The sequence below is a fragment of the Cucurbita pepo genome, chromosome 1 (genome assembly GCF_057944985.1).
Source record: "Cucurbita pepo subsp. pepo isolate OVF chromosome 1, ASM5794498v1, whole genome shotgun sequence".
Taxonomy (NCBI): domain Eukaryota; kingdom Viridiplantae; phylum Streptophyta; class Magnoliopsida; order Cucurbitales; family Cucurbitaceae; genus Cucurbita; species Cucurbita pepo.
In genome coordinates this window covers 6,877,806-6,894,730 of record NC_141798.1, presented here as the reverse complement: position 1 = coordinate 6,894,730, position 16,925 = coordinate 6,877,806, and the positions used below count along the sequence as shown (strand labels likewise).

At 29.5% G+C, this 16,925-nt stretch overlaps 2 protein-coding genes across 3 annotated transcripts; both read left to right on the top strand.

Annotated features, from left to right (window-relative positions):
* The first annotated feature begins 8,013 nt into the window (after positions 1–8,013).
* Positions 8,014–11,599, top strand: LOC111809315 (GABA transporter 1). Of its 2 annotated transcripts, XM_023695759.2 has the most exons (7): positions 8,016–8,222; positions 8,776–9,006; positions 9,744–9,841; positions 9,951–10,137; positions 10,218–10,348; positions 10,779–11,006; positions 11,128–11,599. In XM_023695759.2, exons 1-7 carry the CDS (start codon positions 8,102–8,104, stop codon positions 11,506–11,508), a joined length of 1,377 nt encoding a protein of 458 aa, XP_023551527.2. In that variant the 5' UTR covers positions 8,016–8,101; the 3' UTR covers positions 11,509–11,599. The 2 variants fall into 2 exon arrangements, with proteins under 2 accessions (XP_023551535.2, XP_023551527.2); XM_023695767.2 differs by lacking the exon at positions 8,776–9,006 and having other exon boundaries at positions 8,014–8,222.
* Positions 11,600–13,338: 1,739 nt separating this feature from the next.
* On the top strand, positions 13,339–16,870 carry LOC111809332 (GABA transporter 1). The gene is made up of 7 exons (XM_023695778.2): positions 13,339–13,523; positions 14,029–14,259; positions 14,344–14,441; positions 14,604–14,790; positions 14,872–15,002; positions 15,289–15,516; positions 16,440–16,870. Exons 1-7 carry the CDS (start codon positions 13,403–13,405, stop codon positions 16,818–16,820), a joined length of 1,377 nt encoding a protein of 458 aa, XP_023551546.2. The 5' UTR covers positions 13,339–13,402; the 3' UTR covers positions 16,821–16,870.
* Positions 16,871–16,925: the final 55 nt, after the last annotated feature.

Below are 16,925 nucleotides of genomic sequence, written 5' to 3'. Positions count from 1 at the left end.
ACTTAAATTCAACGATTAAAATCTATATTAATCGATCGGGTTATACCTAATTAACATGTTTTAGAAGTCAATATTAACATAGACCATTAGTTAAAAACTCATACACTCAAAACTGTGGTCCTAATTATAAATTCTATTTTTAATATTTTAGATATATTTTTAAAACTCGAAAAAAAATATTTAATATTAAAGTTAGAAAACAATAAATAATGATGAAATGGGAGGGCGACAATGGGTGATGAAGAAAAGGGACATAAAATAATAATATTAATAATAATAAAGTAATAAAAACTTGGGTAAAAAATAAATTTTATCTTTATTTACTCGTACTAAAATGGTCCCCAAGAAAAAGCAAATTATTAGCAGCGAGTTTTAACATGATTTCCACATGCTTTGTTCCCTCAACGTATGGAGTGGGGATTCGGTGCAGACAAAACCACAATTACGACTTTTGTTTTAAAGGCGTCCATCATATGATTGATGGATGCCTCTATTTGTCATTGATTCTGTGACATCTTCTTGCCAAATTGAATTATTTCTATATATATTATATAAAAAAAAAAAAAAAAAAAGTTATTTATAAGGTTCTTTAAAAAAGAATATTAGAGTTTTAGAGTTAAAATTATGTATTATCAATTAATATTATTATCCTTTTTTCCAAAACGGATTGTGGCTTCAAATAAAAATGTTTTTATAAATTTTTAGTAAATGAAAAAAATTATATTTAGTTTCTTTGATATGTTGAAAAATTGTTGACGACAGCTTAAACAACCATTTTTTAATATGTATAGATCAAAATATAATATAATATTAAATAAAATTTTAAATAAGTAAAAAATTTATATTTTAATTGAGATAAGAATTTACTTAAAATATTATCCCATTAATTTTTATTTAATATGTATAGATCAAAATATAATATAATATTAAATAAAATTTTAATAAATAAAAAATTTATATTTTAATTGGGATAAGAATTTGCTTAAAATATTATCCCATTAATTTTTATTTATTTGTCGATATTAACTTTTAAAATGTTAAGCATAATAATATTATTATTTTGTTTTATTTAATATATATTAAAAATTAATCTTTAATCCTCCGTAAGTATATTAATAACGACAAATGATAACATAAATAAAAATATGGATAATTTTTACCTGCTAGGGGAGTAAACTTGTCAACGAGATAAAGATTTACGTGTTTGTACTTCTTCGGTCAAAAAGTGTGATTTTATTGACATTCTTCTATTTAAATGCGGTATAAACTTTTATGAACTTTTTGACTTAGATATGTGAAGAATATCTTTTCGTTCGTATAGAAAAATAATTGATATTGACATTTTCATTATATTATATTATATTTAATATATTCAACCATTTATACCTTCTACCAATATAATAATAATAAAAAAAAGATAGAATATAATATAAAAAAACTAAAATGAAATGGCTTTGAACTTTCAATTTTAATAATAATATTCTTAATCAATGTAAATTTAATGGTTGAAATTTTATTATTATTAAAATATTTTTTAATAATATAAAATATATATACTTCACCTAAAATCGTAAAGAAATAATGAAAAAAAAAAGGTAAAATTGATAAAATATGTACATGGTTCATAAATGAATAAGAATAAAATATATATGACACCAAACATGTAAAAGAAAGGGTTAAAAATGTATAAACTTGTACAAAAATAAAGATTTAAAAAAATCAAAATAAAAATAAAAATTAAACGCTATATACCTCACACAAAAATTGGGCACGAAATCATTAGACAAATCTTATTTTATATCTGGTTAAAATATTTATCCTCTTATTAAAATTCTCCTCCTATTTGGTTTAAAAATTATTTCGATAGTATACATATGTATATATATTTCCATTTTGTTATATTGACCAATAATATGAACAACTCAACATCTCTAATATTCATAATACATATATTTCCATTTTGTTATATTGACCAATAATATGAAACTCAACATCTCTAATATTCATAAATGAGAACGAGGTATTAATTCTAATTTCTGTTTATTAATTTTTATGTAACGATCTAAACAAATATTTAGATAAATCATAGTTTTGTAACATTATAAAATATTAAAATAATATTATTAACAAACTCAAGCGAATATAAATTAAATTAAAAAATGGGATAGAAATATAACTGACACTTTTCTAAAACTTTCCTAAACCTTATTTATTTATTTATTTTTATTATTTATTTATTTGTGCATTTTTTACCTTATGAATAGACCTTCAATATCTTCCATCCTCTCTTAAAAAAATGAATAGCTTCCAAATTATATTGCAGAAATTAATTATATACCTAAATTATCCCGTCTTCAAATAGGTTTTTTTTAAAGTGCCGTTTCATAGATTACTCTCAGATGTAACCATACCTTATTATCGGAGTCAAGAGTACAATTTTCACTTAAATACAATTAAGATCAATTTATTCAATATCCATAAAAAAAATTAGATAGCCATCCATTTTTAAATTAAAATCCAGAGATAAATAAATAAGTAAAAAATTAGAGTACTCCAATAAAACTAAGTTTTTTTTTATTTAAAAACAGATAGAAATTTTGAATATAAAAATTTGTTTAAAAAGCTGAATGTCTCATTGCACCAATTAAAAAAATACTATATTTACGATGAAATTAATGTTAAAATATAGAAATTTCAATTTAATTATTTATTGGTTTTGTAGAAGGGAATATGTTAATTACCTTTCTAATAAAAAAACCAAATATAATTAAAAATATTTAATCCACACAATTATGTTTGTAGATTGGGTGGGATCAATAATTATTTAATATTAGATCACATTAACAAAAATAAAAATATGTTTATAAATTTTATATCTTTATCTAAAAATAATAATAATAACTCTAAATTTCTAAAAACAATCCTTAAATTTAATTTTTCTCCATAACACTAGTCAATTGTTTAAAAAATATTCTTCAATTTTCAATGGAATGTTTTCAATAAAAATATCTTGAATTTTTAATAAAAATACCATTTAATTTAAAAAATTTGATTAATATCTTTCAATTTTTTTAAAAATGTTTAAAAAATAATTTTAGTATCTTTGAAAAATACTCATGCAATTTTAAAAATATATTAACACTCTTACCCTTCACTTTTTAATGAGTTTAAACACTTCATATTATCTCTAACTTTTGTTCATAGATTATCTCCAACTTTTTTATTTTTTTTTTTACAAATTCAAAGATATTAATATATTTTTTTTTAATTTTATAGATATTTTTAAAACATGATACTAATAATTTTATAATTATTTTTTGGTTTTTTTTGTTAAAATAATTTAAGAGGGTATTTGATTTTGTTTAAGTTAACTAAAACTAACTTGAAATTAAAAACCTAAAATGAAAATATTTGGAAGAAATATTGTTGCCATGAATTCAATTATAAAAACTCCACTCAAAATAATAAAATATTTTTAAACTTTTACTATTTAAATTACGAATCCTAGAAATAATTATTAAAAAAAACTTGGTTAAAACAAATATATATCCACAACTTTTTTTACAAAAAAAAAAAAGTTTTGAAATTAATATTTTTTTAAAAAAATAAGAATCCTTTGATAATTACAAAGCTCAATGTTGGGTGGGGTGCACAGTTCTAAAATATTAAAATGATTGGTGGTCTAATCAAGGCGGGATTGGTCACTTTATTTAATTATTATTTTTAAATTCTTATTTTATTATTATCTTTTTCATCACGAATATAAATAGACACTCCTATTTTCATGATTAGTTCAAATATAGTAAGGAGGTAGATAAGCCATCAAGATTTTAGAGCAACGAAAAAATAAGTTTGAAATATTATGAATTTAGAATAGCTTATTTGTTGGACATATTGAAACATAAATAATTTAAGGGTTATTAATGTCAAGAAATAATTTTACACTATATAAAAATGGGAGGAAAGTTTAAATTTAATCCATTTTAATTTTTATACTCTTACAATGTTTATTTTTTATATTTATATTTTGATATTTTGTTTAATTAATATCTTTATCTCTATATACTTTCTCCTAATTCAAAATTAATTCTTACACATAGAAAAATCAATTTAGAGTTAATTATTAAAACTCCAATTAATAATTATATCAAATTACATCATTTTTATTCTGCAATTTTTATGGGTCATGTAACTTAGGGAAACTTGCCATAGCGATATTTTATTTAATTTTATTCCTATATATATTTTGGTTGTAATTTTTTTTTATAATAATGGTTTTATTGAGTTTATAAAAATAAATGGTTAACCATACTTTTCCCTCCCAGCCCAACAAGATCCAAGCAGCCCAATACTAGGCCATTATAGAAAACGGGAGCAGCACGTGACCGAGTGAAAAAGCCAATTAGTTGAATAGGCGGAAAATGTTCGTGGATTTATTTAGTAAAAGCGTAGAAATGTAATTTCAAATAAATTTCAAATTTTAATGAAATTTTTCAAAGGTTCATGATATAAATTGAAATGATTACTTTGTACTAGTATAATATAAATTGAAATGATCACTTTGTAACTAGGATGACAATAATATTGAGAGAGCAGCTCATATGACTTAGAGATGTTTAAATCCCCGCAAATATTGTCCTATTTGAATTTTTTCTTTTAGACTTCCTCTCGTCTTTAAAACGCGTTTGTTACGAAAAAGTTTCCACACCTTATAAAGAATGTTTCGTTCCCATCTCCAACAGATTGTGGGATCTCAAAATCACCCTTGTTCGAGGCCTAGCATCTTCGTTGACACACCGTCCAATGTCAACCCCCTTGAAGGATTAGCGTCCTAGCTGGCACATCGCCGGGTGTTTGGCTCTAATACAGTAGCGTTGGATTATGAGATCCCACATTGATGAGAGAGAGGAACGAAATATTCCTTACAAAAATATGCAAATCTCTCCCTACCAGACACGTTTTAAAATCGTGAGGCTAACAACAATATGTAACAAGTTGAAGGGAACAATATCTACTAGCGGTGGGCTTGAGTTGTTACAAATGATATTAGAGCCAGACATCGAATGATGTGTCAGTGAGGAGGCTGAGCCTCGAAGGGGGTGGATTGGAGGGTCTCACATCGATAGAAGGAGGGAATGAGTGTCAGCGAGTTCGCTGAGCCCCAAGAGGAGTGGATTGTTAGATCTCAAATTGGTTGGAGAGGAGGGAATGAGTGTCAGCGACGGTATTTCAATAATTGGTACCCAGCAACCTCGATCGTTGACTCGTGTACACAAACAATGTTATTCGGGATCGATCTACAGTGTAACTTAACTGTGAGATCCCACATCATAGTAGACGCATTTTAAACCATAGAAATGACCATAGATAATGAATCAAAGCATAGTAAGCGGAAGTTGGCACAACAGTTTCTAAACATAATGGAACCAATTGTAGAATCGTTTAGATCGTAGAATTTTGATATTGTTTGAGAACATATTTTATTTTTAAGAACAAAAATTTAGTGAAAAAAAAACGGGGATTACTTTTTTCGTTACTTTAAAACAGTCTAGAATCATTTAAAACAATCTAGAATCACTTGAAAGAAGTGATGGAAGATACTTCCCAATCCACAAGCTTTGGATTAGAAGGTTTCTTAAAATTTTTTTCCTTTTTTGTCTATTTAATTTAGAAAAATGTTTAATAAGATCGAATATTTAATAAATTAAAATCTGATTTTAGTTTTAATAAATTTTAAAAAAAAATTGAAAGTTAAACAATCAATCCAAGCTCAAACATATTATAAAAATAATAATGAATCTGATGAGCTAAAAAAAAATAAAAAAATAAAATATATATATATATATATATTTATTTATTTATTTTATTATTTTTTTTTTTAAAGAAAAAATTACAACGTCAAACACGTCTTTCAAGTTTGAACTGGTTGAGCGTAACTCCAAAATAGCATTCAATAGCCCTTCAAGTCTAAACTCGTACCCCACAGCAGACCCACCATATTCTGACCTCACATTTCAACACAATTTTCAAAGGAATCCCCTAAAATTCTCTCTTTTTTTTTTATTGTCCCCTCCCCTTTTGGTTGAAATTGATGGGGGATAATAAATAAAGAATCGGCCCATATTTTATGGTTTTATTATTATTCATAAACATCTATCATACCTCAAAAATTATCTACAAATATTTTAATGTTATTTTAGAAAGTTTAAGAATATTTTTTAAACGTGTTACATAAATGTATTTTTTTATTTTTTTATAAATTTAAAGGTGTTTTTTTATGTCTTTTTTAAGTTTAGGGTATTTTTTTGAAAACTGCAAGGTATTTTTTAAACAATTTTCAAAGTTAAAACATGGACTAAACTTGTTTTTTTTTTCGAGTTTTTTTTTTAAGTATTAATGTTTTCTATTAAAAAAAATTATGAATGTATTTTTTAATTTTTTTTAAATTTAAGAATATTATTGAAATTTTTTAAAATTTAGAATAAGTTAGAAATATTTTTTAAATAAAGGAGAAAGTTTAAGAATAGTTAAATAATTTAATCACATATTTTTATGATCCCGTGACAAGAAGAATTAGGTTATGGACAAAAAGATGGGAGCATTATGAAATGAACTCAATTATTTATTGTCTATTTAAGAATTACTTATATAATTTTAAATTTATTTCGTACATGCAATATAATTTTATATTAATTAAAAAAAAAAAAAAAATCTCCCGACCACGTTCTTAATTTCTCTTACGTCTGGGCCACTGACTTCACTACTGTCTTATCTTATCTTAATTAGAAACGGTTAGAGATGGGAACTGTGACACCAACCACCGGCGACGAGAAAGCGTTACGATTTTCCGGATATTTTGCTCGGAATTATTGTTTCCGGTGATCGGAAAACCGGCCTGTAATTTCGAAACCGGAAAGGAAGAAAAGGATTACCACTTTTCCGTTACAGTTACCAGTGTCTCTTATCCATTTGCTCTGATTCCCATTTCTCGGCGTTGAATGAATAATTATTTTAGGAATATAAAAAATGTAGGACCCACCATTTGTCTAATAATTTTTTTTATTTTTTTTATTCTATTCCTTATTCGGTTAACAAATTCTTTTATTTATTATTTTTTTAATATATATATACCAATTGCCTCTCTCAATCTCTCAACTTGTTTCTATTATTTTGATTTTAGGTTCTCCCACTCAATCACTTTATAATAATAGTACTATCATTTAAAATAAATAAATAAAAGAATAATAGCCTTTTAATTTATTTTTTAAAAATAAAATAATGATATTAAGGCAACAAAAATAACACTCTTCTATCTTTATAATATAGTATAATATTTATCTATTTTGAGGTGACTTTACTTTTAATTTCATACAAATCATCTCGAGTCATAACAATTAACCTACCCTCGTTCCATACAAATTTTATTTGATTTATTTTTTTCTCTTTTTAAATCCAATTCTTAATGCTCTCCAAGTTTAAAACAAAGTTTTTAAAAAAAAAAATAAAAAATAAAAAGGGTAGACTACAGATTAGCATAAAAAATTGTCAACGCTACCTAAAATTTGTGCCCTACTTTCTCAGGTCGTGTCATTATTTAGAAGATAAAGAGTGGGACTGTTTGGTTGGTAACTATATGCTATCTTATCATAATTTAACATTTTATCTTTTTATCCATGATATAACGTGTTTGATTCTTGTCCATAATATTAACAAATTCTTGTTTAATAGGATTGGTCTGAATTTAATATAATTTAATTAATATACTAAAAATCTAGTTTAACTAATTATAAGTAACAAGTAAATAGTAATAGTCAACCAATTATCATTAATTTAAATTAAAAATTACATTAAAAAGAAATAAGGTTAATAAATTCTTATGAATTAAATTAAATTAAACATAATTACTTTTAAAAAAATCAGTGGTAATAAATGAATAATTATGTTAATTTTTATTTTATTGATTTAAAAATATAACTTTTGGAAGGGTATCAAATAAAGGGAACTAAATATCCTTTTGAAAACGGTTTTATATTTCCTCTCCCTGCCAAACCTCATTCTCCCCATCCAAACGAGCCCTTGAGAGTAAGAGAACAAGAGAGAAATGGGAGCGAAAACGCCGACCTCTGTAGATACAATGGCGAAGGAGAAAGAGAACGGTGACGGTCAAGTTCAGGTGACGGTGGACCTCGATGCCGGAGCTCTGTTTGTACTTAAATCCCGAGGTTAGAGTTTCTTTTTTCTGTTCAATTTTTGTTTTTCGGTGATCGGAAAACTTGCCGGAATTTGAGAATCCATATTTTACGGCGACGGTACGGTCACTATTGGCCTCAACATCGGCGACTTTTCTTCCCTTCTCTGTTACCTCAAAGACTTTTATTATTAATTTTTTCTTGAAAAGAAATCTTGTCTGTAAGATAATAACTTTTAAAATAATATTATTTTAAATGTTTTAATTTTGTAAACGTGTATTTTATTGACTAATTAAAAGGATTAATGAATTAATTAATATTCTACCATTGTTGAGACCGATAATTCTTAATATATTAGTCAATTAAATAAAGTTAAATTCAGTATATTAATTAGCGTGACATATCACCAATAGTTAAAGTAAAGGATTAAAAGTCGTTAATTTCATGTAATTTTTTTGTATTGCGGTTCAATATTCAATATATATATATATATATATATATATATATTCTTTTTTCATGAGAAATTAAAAATGAGTAATTATTAATAATTTGATGATATATTATTGTTTGGTGATATGGATGATAGGATCATGGTGGCATTGTGGGTACCACTTGACGACATCCATAGTGGCACCATCGCTACTAAGCCTTCCGTTTGCGTTCAAGATGCTAGGTTGGGTTGGCGGAAGTGTAGGCCTTGCTTTTTGTGGTTTAGTCACTTTCTATGCCTACCATCTCCTATCGCTCGTTTTAGAGCACCACGCTATGAATGGTTCTCGTTTACTTAGGTTTCGGGATATGGCTACTAATATTCTCGGTAACGTCCTTTTCTTTTTGTTAACTAAACAACAAATTTTTAACAAGTTATACGTTTTTTTAAGTTTGAAGGTTCAATGACTAATATCTCTAATAATTGTACTAAAGATACGTTCAAGAGTCAGTGATTATAATTTGACATCGATATTCATTTTGGTCCCTCTACTTTCAAGTTTTGTTCATTTTAATCCATATATTTTATGGATAACGTTCATTTTGGTCTCTATATATTTTTAAAAATGACTATTTTAATTCGTCTTAAAATTTTTAAATAATAAAAATTATCATGTTTATGGAAACAAAAATAAACATCGTAAAAATATATAAATTTAAAATTTTCTTTTTATTATAAAAATCCGAAAGACTTTGACTTTTATTTATTTATTTATTTTTATTTATTTTTGGATCGTGAACTATGCAATGACCCACTTCAAAACTATTTTTTTTGTTTTATATTCTTTAGATTTTCACCTTTAATAAATAAACAAAAATTTAAAAACTAAATTTTTTAGTTTTCAAAATTTGACTTTTAAGGATAGAAAATCAAAGTAAAAAAATTAAGTAATGTTAATAAATTTAATTTTAAAAAAGTAATTGATTATTAAATGATGGGTAATTAATTCAAAGTAGTACACATAATTATTATTTCATAAAAAGATTAATTACTGAAGAAAATAATAATAATAATAATAATAATAATAATAATAATAATAATTCATTGTTACTGTGAGATGGCAGGACCCAAATGGGGCACTTTCTATGTGGGCCCAATTCAATTTGGGGTGTGTTATGGTTCTGTTGTTGCTGGAATTCTTATTGGCGGTCAAAACATGAAGGTGATATTTTACCATTATATTATTACCAAAAGGTTAATTTGTCTAAGTTATTAATTCAGTAAAAATATAATCTTTTTAATTATTAATTATTAATTATTTTTTTTGGCAGTATATTTATGTGCTCTCAAATCCAGAAGGGACAATGAAATTATACCAATTTATAATGATATTTGGATCATTAATTCTGATTTTGGCTCAAATTCCATCTTTCCATTCTCTAAGGCATATCAACCTTCTCTCCCTCACTCTCTCCCTTGCTTACAGTGCCTGTGTGACAGTTGCTTCTTTAATACTAGGTAAAGAAGGTTATATATGTACTTTCACATTAAATTCCTTTTAGTCTGTGAAATTACCCTTTAATCCTTCCCATCCACAGGTTATTCCAAGAATGCACCTCCCAAAGACTACTCCGTTCAAGGGTCCGCAGTCGGCCAGCTATTTAATGCCTTCAATGGCATTTCAGTCATTGCAACTTCTTACGCATGTGGAATGGTTCCCGAAATACAGGTACAAATTTGAAATTTGTCCCTACACACACGAATAATGTTGTAAATTTTGTCTTAAATACGGAGAGAAACGAAACATGTGGCAACAAAAATTTACTAGCGGTGAGTTTGGGTTGTTACAAAATGGTATTAGAACCAGACACCGAACGATGTGACAACAAAAATGCTAAGTCCCTAAGGGAGTAGACACGAGGCGGGTACTAGCAAAGACCCTGAAAGAAAGTGGATTGAAGATCTTACGTTGATTGGAGAAAGGAACGAGTGTCAACGAAGACACTGACCCCAAATGGGGTGAATTGTGAGATTTCACATCAGTTGAGAAGGAAAACGTTAATTCTTTCATCTTATTTTAATGATATATTTTTACCGAAAATTAGTAGTTTAAAATTAAAATTAAAACTTATGGGAAATTTATTGATGAATTTTTGCAGGCAACGTTAGTAGCTCCATTGAAAGGCAAGATGTTCAAAGGGCTATGTCTTTGTTACGCAGTGATAGCAGCCACCTTTCTGAGCGTAGGCATTTCAGGGTATTGGGCCTTTGGAAATGAGGCCAAGGGAACAGTTCTTACTAATTTCATGGGCCAAAATCAGTTGCCCTCTTGGCTTCTCATCATGACCAATGCCTTTTGCCTCTTGCAAGTCTCAGCCGTCACCGGCGTAAGATCCCATCCTTCCTAACTCCCAAAATTTTAAATCCAATAAAATCATAAACTTTAAATAAAAAATTCGAGCTCGAACACGTGACGTATTAATTGTATTTGATTCTTTATTTGTGTAGGTTTACTTACAACCCACGAACGAATTATTCGAGAAGAAATTAGCAGACCCAACTAAAAAACAATTTTCGACTCGTAACATTGTGCCGAGGTTGATATCACGGTCGTTAACGGTGATCATTGCCACCATATTTTCATCCATGTTGCCTTTCTTTGGGGATCTAATGGGATTAATTGGAGCATTAGGGTTCATTCCACTCGACTTCATCATGCCAATGGTTTTCTACAATGCGACTTTCAAGCCTTCGAAGAGAACCTTTATTTTTTGGATAAACAGTGTGATTGTGGCGATTTCATCCGTACTTGCTGCAATTGGAGGTGTTGCAGCCATTCGACAAATCGTTTTGGATGCTAAAGAATATCGTTTATTTGCTAACGTGTGACCTAAATATCATTGGTAGTCACTTATAGCAAATGTTATTAAAAAAAATAAGTGTACGTTGTCAGGTTTTAATATAATATCGCTTTTTAAAATTGAGTTTTTAATTCAATTAAGTATGAAAGATACTATTGTTATGGACGACCGTGCTTATTTATCCATGAAAGAATTGATGAAATTTGTAATGAAAATTATGTCTTATGAGTGTTATGTTGTTGACACTATTAATTGTAGCTAAGTGAATCGGTTCAAAGCACGTAATTCTAATTTTAAGAGAAAATGAGAAATTTTAAATCATTTTTCTTGTAAATACATTATTATAACTTCGGACTTCAATTTCATTTTAATTCTTTAATTATATTATGAAAATCTCTGATCTGGACAGTTGTGATATAACATTTATGTTTATCCCTACATTTTTAATATAGAAATTGAGACACCGAAATTAAAAGTTTAACCTGCCTATTGATAGGTGGTAGTACATTACAGGAGACATAAAGCCTAACACGGTTGCTTCGTAAGATTTCGGTAAGTATTTTGAGCGCATACTTTTTGCTTTAATAGAGAAAGAGCTTGGCATTTCACTCTTTGTTGTGGGGTTGTCACGGATTGGCCAACCATACGGGAAGTCCACCCAGTGCCGCTACCCACTTCTACTAAAGCTGAGTTTAATAGGAGTAAGAGACTTGGTGGCAAGAACCAGAATGAAATATTATTTAACCCTGAAAATGCCATGCACCTATCAGAATCGAAACAGACCAATTACCAGATCCACATATCATCGCCGGCATAACCATAAAAAAGATCATTAAAAAAGCATGAGTCGTTATTAAAACATTATAAAGTTGATGATTCCCATCAAGAATTTGATCGCCAGTGTCAAGCCACATGATTTTTGAGTCGTGTGTTATACTATTGAGTTAAAATCTCTCCAAGTAAGGGACATTCCTATTAAAATTCAAACTTTTTATTTTTTAATACTTACTTGCTTTTAAAATAAATTTCGTATATTTCAATTAATATTATGTAATTGTAAATGTGTATTTTTATATTCCCAATGAGTTGGCCATTGAAAAAAGTTGATGGAGAATAAATCCAAAATAGATTTCAAGGTTCTTATCAACTTGCCAGCCCACCGCAGGGTACGCGATGCAGTCAAGTTCGGAGCACTTTTTATTTTATTTTATATTCAGACATGTGGCTATTGTGCCGTCTTCACCCATCTTTCAACGACTCCTCCAATGCCTAAAAATATCTCCTTCACATGGATGTCAAAATTTGTGAATAAAAATATTATAAAATCTAATAATTAAGTTAATGTTTATAAAATATATGAGAAATATGGATTAAATTTTTTATATCATAGCATATAAATAAATATTTTAATAGTTAGTGTACGTCACTATCATATTAATAATTGTGACGTTCAGGATTATTAGGAGTAGTCTTACACGGATTTTGAATTTATAAATAAAGAATATCATCTCAATTGAAGATTAAAAAGAAAAATTATGAAAAACTTATGCTTAAAGTAGACACTATCGTATTACTGTGGAATGTTATATATTTAAGTAATCAATTATTGATTTAATTACTAATTTATTATTTTTATTGATCTTGCAATTACTACGATGTGAATATTAGACCTCTTAAATTATTATTTTTTTTAAAAGCTTATTAGTTTTAAAATTTTAAAAGCTTAAAAAAGGGCTAAATTTATAATTTTAGGAATCTTTTTGAAGAAAGAAAAGAAAAGAAAAGAGTAGGGACAAGAGAGTACAATTTTATAAAGTAGAAAACTTTAAACATCGTGTCATTATTAAGAAGATGATGAGGGGCACTGTTTTGTTGGGGGGATGCCATAGTTCGAGTCTCGAGAGACTTAAAAGTAAGAGAAAATGGGAACTGAGGCACGGATCTCCGGCGATGCTGTGGCGAGAGAGAAAGAGAACCGCGGCGCTCATGTCCAGTCCACGGCGGAGCTCGACGCCGGAGCTCTGTTTGTGCTTAAATCCCGAGGTTAGCGTTTGTTTGTTTGTTAGTTTCTTCTCGACGGTATTTTCTTTTGGATGAAATCCCACTTCAGCTAATTTTGGGTATGAGGCTGAAGCCTAAAACAAAGTTACCAGAGCTTAGAGCTTATCTTTAAAGGGGACAAATATCACCATTGTGGAGAGTCGTGTTCGTTTAACATGATATCAGAGTCATGCCCTAAATCTAAATGTCGGACAAAGTATTGTGAGCCTCGAAGAGGACAAATATTACAATTGTGGAGAGTCGTGTTCGTTTAACATGATATCAGAGTCCTGCCCTAAATTTAAAGAATCGTGAATTACCAAACCCTTCTAAAAAACTATAAACATGAAATCACAAACGTTTCTATTTTTTTAAAAAAAATTATTTATAAAAGAAAAGTTATCTAATAAATCATTAAATTTTTATTTATTATCCAAAAAAATATTTTTATTAATAATATTATAATTTGATGATATATATTTTGTTGTGTTGGTGATATGGATGATAGGATCATGGTTGCATTGTGGGTATCACTTGACAACATCCATAGTGGCTCCGGCGCTACTAAGCCTTCCTTTTGCGCTGAGTGTGCTTGGTTGGGTTGGAGGAATTATAAGCCTTCTTGCTTGTGGTTTCCTCACTTTCTATTCCTACAATCTCTTATCCATCGTCTTAGAGCATCACGCTACACGTGGTACTCGTCTACTCAGATTTCGGGATATGGCTACTTTTATTCTCGGTACATCCTCTCCTTTTCATTATCTTCAAAATTTCGTATATTATGAATTTAATTTCCGGTAGATTCTTAAATTTTCAATTGAAGGACCGAAGTGGGGCACGTACTTCGTGGGCCCAATTCAATTTGGCGTGTGTTATGGTGCTGTTGTTTCTGGAATCGTCCTCGGTGGTCAAAACCTTAAGGTGAGATTTTTTCATTATATATTACCAAATTTCTTTTATGTATGAAATTATTTATGGATTAATAAAATGAGAATTTAAGTCAATTTATTGACTTCTTAAGTTTATTTATTATTCAAATTAATTATGGGTTTAAATGAAAAATTATTAATTTTGTTTTGGCAGTATATTTATGTGGTCTCAAATCCAGAAGGGACAATGAAACTATACCAATTTATAATAATATTTGGAGCATTAATTCTGTTATTGGCTCAAGTTCCATCGTTCCATTCTCTAAGGCACATCAACCTTCTCTCTCTTGTTCTCTCTCTAGCTTACAGTGCCTGTGTAACAGCTGCTTCTTTACATCTAGGTAAAGAAGGTTATTTATGTAATTTCACACTAATTTTCTTCTTAGCTTGTGAAATTACCTTTAAGGACTTCCCATCCACAGGCTATTCCAAGAATACCCCTGCACGAAACTACTCTCTTGAAGGGTCTGAAGTCAGCCAGTTATTTAATGCCTTCAATGGGATTTCAATTATTGCAACTACGTATGCGTGTGGGATTCTTCCAGAAATACAGGTATATGTTATTTTAAATTAGCTTATAAAGAATATATATATATATTAACATATTTTAAAGAAAATAAATAAAATATATATATGTTAAACGAACACGACTCTCCACAATGGTATGATATTGTCCACTTTGAGCATAAGCTCTCGTGGCTTTGCTTTGGGCTTCTCCAAACAGCCTCGTACCAATGGAGTTAGTATTCCTCACTTATAAACCCATGATCATTCCCTAAATTAGCCGATGTGGGACTTCCATATAAATTTTAATGGAATTAATTGGTGGAGTATTGCAGGCAACTTTAGCAGCTCCAGTGAAAGGGAAGATGTTCAAAGGGCTATGCCTTTGCTATACGGTGATAGCAGTCACCTTCTTCAGCGTAGCAATTTCAGGGTATTGGGCTTTTGGAAATGAGGCTGAGGGAACCATTCTTACTAATTTCATGGGCCATAATCTGTTGCACTCTTGGTTCCTCGTCATGACCAATGCCTTCTGCCTCTTGCAAATCTCAGCTGTCACCAGCGTAAGATCCTATCTTTTATCTCTAATACAAAATTTCAGATGTAATGTTCAAGCCTATTACTAGTTGATATTGTCCTATTTGGACTTTTCCTTTCGTGTTTTCTCTCAAGGTTTTTAAAATGTTTATGTGTATGTTAGGGAGAGGTTTTCACACCTTTATAAAAAACTATTCGTTCACCTCAATAACCGATGTGTGATCTCACAATCTACCCCCTTCGAGTCTAGCGTTCTTGTTGACACACCGACTGTCTCGTGTCTACCCCTTTTCGAGGTTTAGCCTCCTCATTGGCATATCGCTCGGTGTCTGGCGCTAATACTATTTGTAACCTCCCTAACCTACCGTTAGCAAATATTGTCCTCTTTTGAGCTTTTCTATTCGGGCACCTGTCAAGGTTTTTAAAACACGTAGGTTAGAGAGAGGTTTCTATACCCCTATAAAGAATGATTTGTTCACCTCAACAACCAATGTGAGATCTCACAATCTACCTCCTTCGATGTCCAGTGTCCTCGCTGGCATTCGTTCCATTCTCCAATCGATGTGGGATCCCCCAATCTACCCCCTTCGGGGCCAGTTTCTTGTTGACACAGTCTCATGTCTACCCCCTTCGGGGTTCAACCTCTTCGCTAGTATATCGCCTGGTGTCTGGCTCTAATACTATTTGTAACCTCCCAACCCATCGCTAGTAGATATTGTCCTCTTTGAGCTTTTCCCTTTGAGCTCTCCTCAAGGTTTTTAAAACGCGTATGTTAGGGAGAGGTTCCACACCCTTGTAAAGTAATGCTTCATTCTCCTCCTTAATTGGTGTGAGATCTCACAATGTAATTAAGACAGTCTTATATCTGAATTAGGTCGTATAATATTTGGTATGCATACAAAGAATCTGACTACTTTGTGACTTGTTATTTGATTGTTGATTTGGGTAGGTTTATTTACAACCAACGAATGAAGCATTTGAGAAGAAATTTGCAGATCCAACTAAAAGTCAATTTTCAATTCGTAACATGGCACCGAGGTTGATATCACGATCGTTGTCGGTCATCATTGCCACCATATTTGCAGCCATGTTGCCTTTCTTTGGGGATCTAATGGCACTAATTGGAGCATTGGGGTTCGTTCCTCTTGACTTCATCATGCCAATGCTTTTCTACAATGTGACTTTCAAGCCTTCAAAGGGTGGATATATTTTTTGGATAAACACTTTGATTGTGGGAGTTTCATCCGTACTGGTTGTAGTTGGCGGTGTTGCATCCATTCGACAAATCGTGTTGGATGCCAAGGCTTATCGTTTATTTGCTAACTTGTGAACCAAATATCCGTGACTATATTAAATATTAAATCGAATAAACTTTTAATATTTTTCTCTTAGGTTCTAAGGGCTAAGAGGTTAACTATCTGATCCCTAAATAGCA

What these genes read in the sequence shown, in the direction of transcription:
- LOC111809332 (XM_023695778.2), top strand. Translation starts at nt 13,403, where the DNA reads ATGGGAACTGAGGCACGGATCTCCGGCGATGCTGTGGCGAGAGAGAAA. An exon ending in TCGGTGGTCAAAACCTTAAG is followed by an intron (nt 14,442 to 14,603) that starts GTGAGATTTTTT and finishes TTGTTTTGGCAG; the next exon opens with TATATTTATGTGGTCTCAAA. An exon ending in GGATTCTTCCAGAAATACAG is followed by an intron (nt 15,003 to 15,288) that starts GTATATGTTATT and finishes GGAGTATTGCAG; the next exon opens with GCAACTTTAGCAGCTCCAGT.
- LOC111809315 (XM_023695759.2), top strand. Translation starts at nt 8,102, where the DNA reads ATGGGAGCGAAAACGCCGACCTCTGTAGATACAATGGCGAAGGAGAAA. An exon ending in AGTTGCTTCTTTAATACTAG is followed by an intron (nt 10,138 to 10,217) that starts GTAAAGAAGGTT and finishes TCCCATCCACAG; the next exon opens with GTTATTCCAAGAATGCACCT. An exon ending in AAGTCTCAGCCGTCACCGGC is followed by an intron (nt 11,007 to 11,127) that starts GTAAGATCCCAT and finishes TTATTTGTGTAG; the next exon opens with GTTTACTTACAACCCACGAA.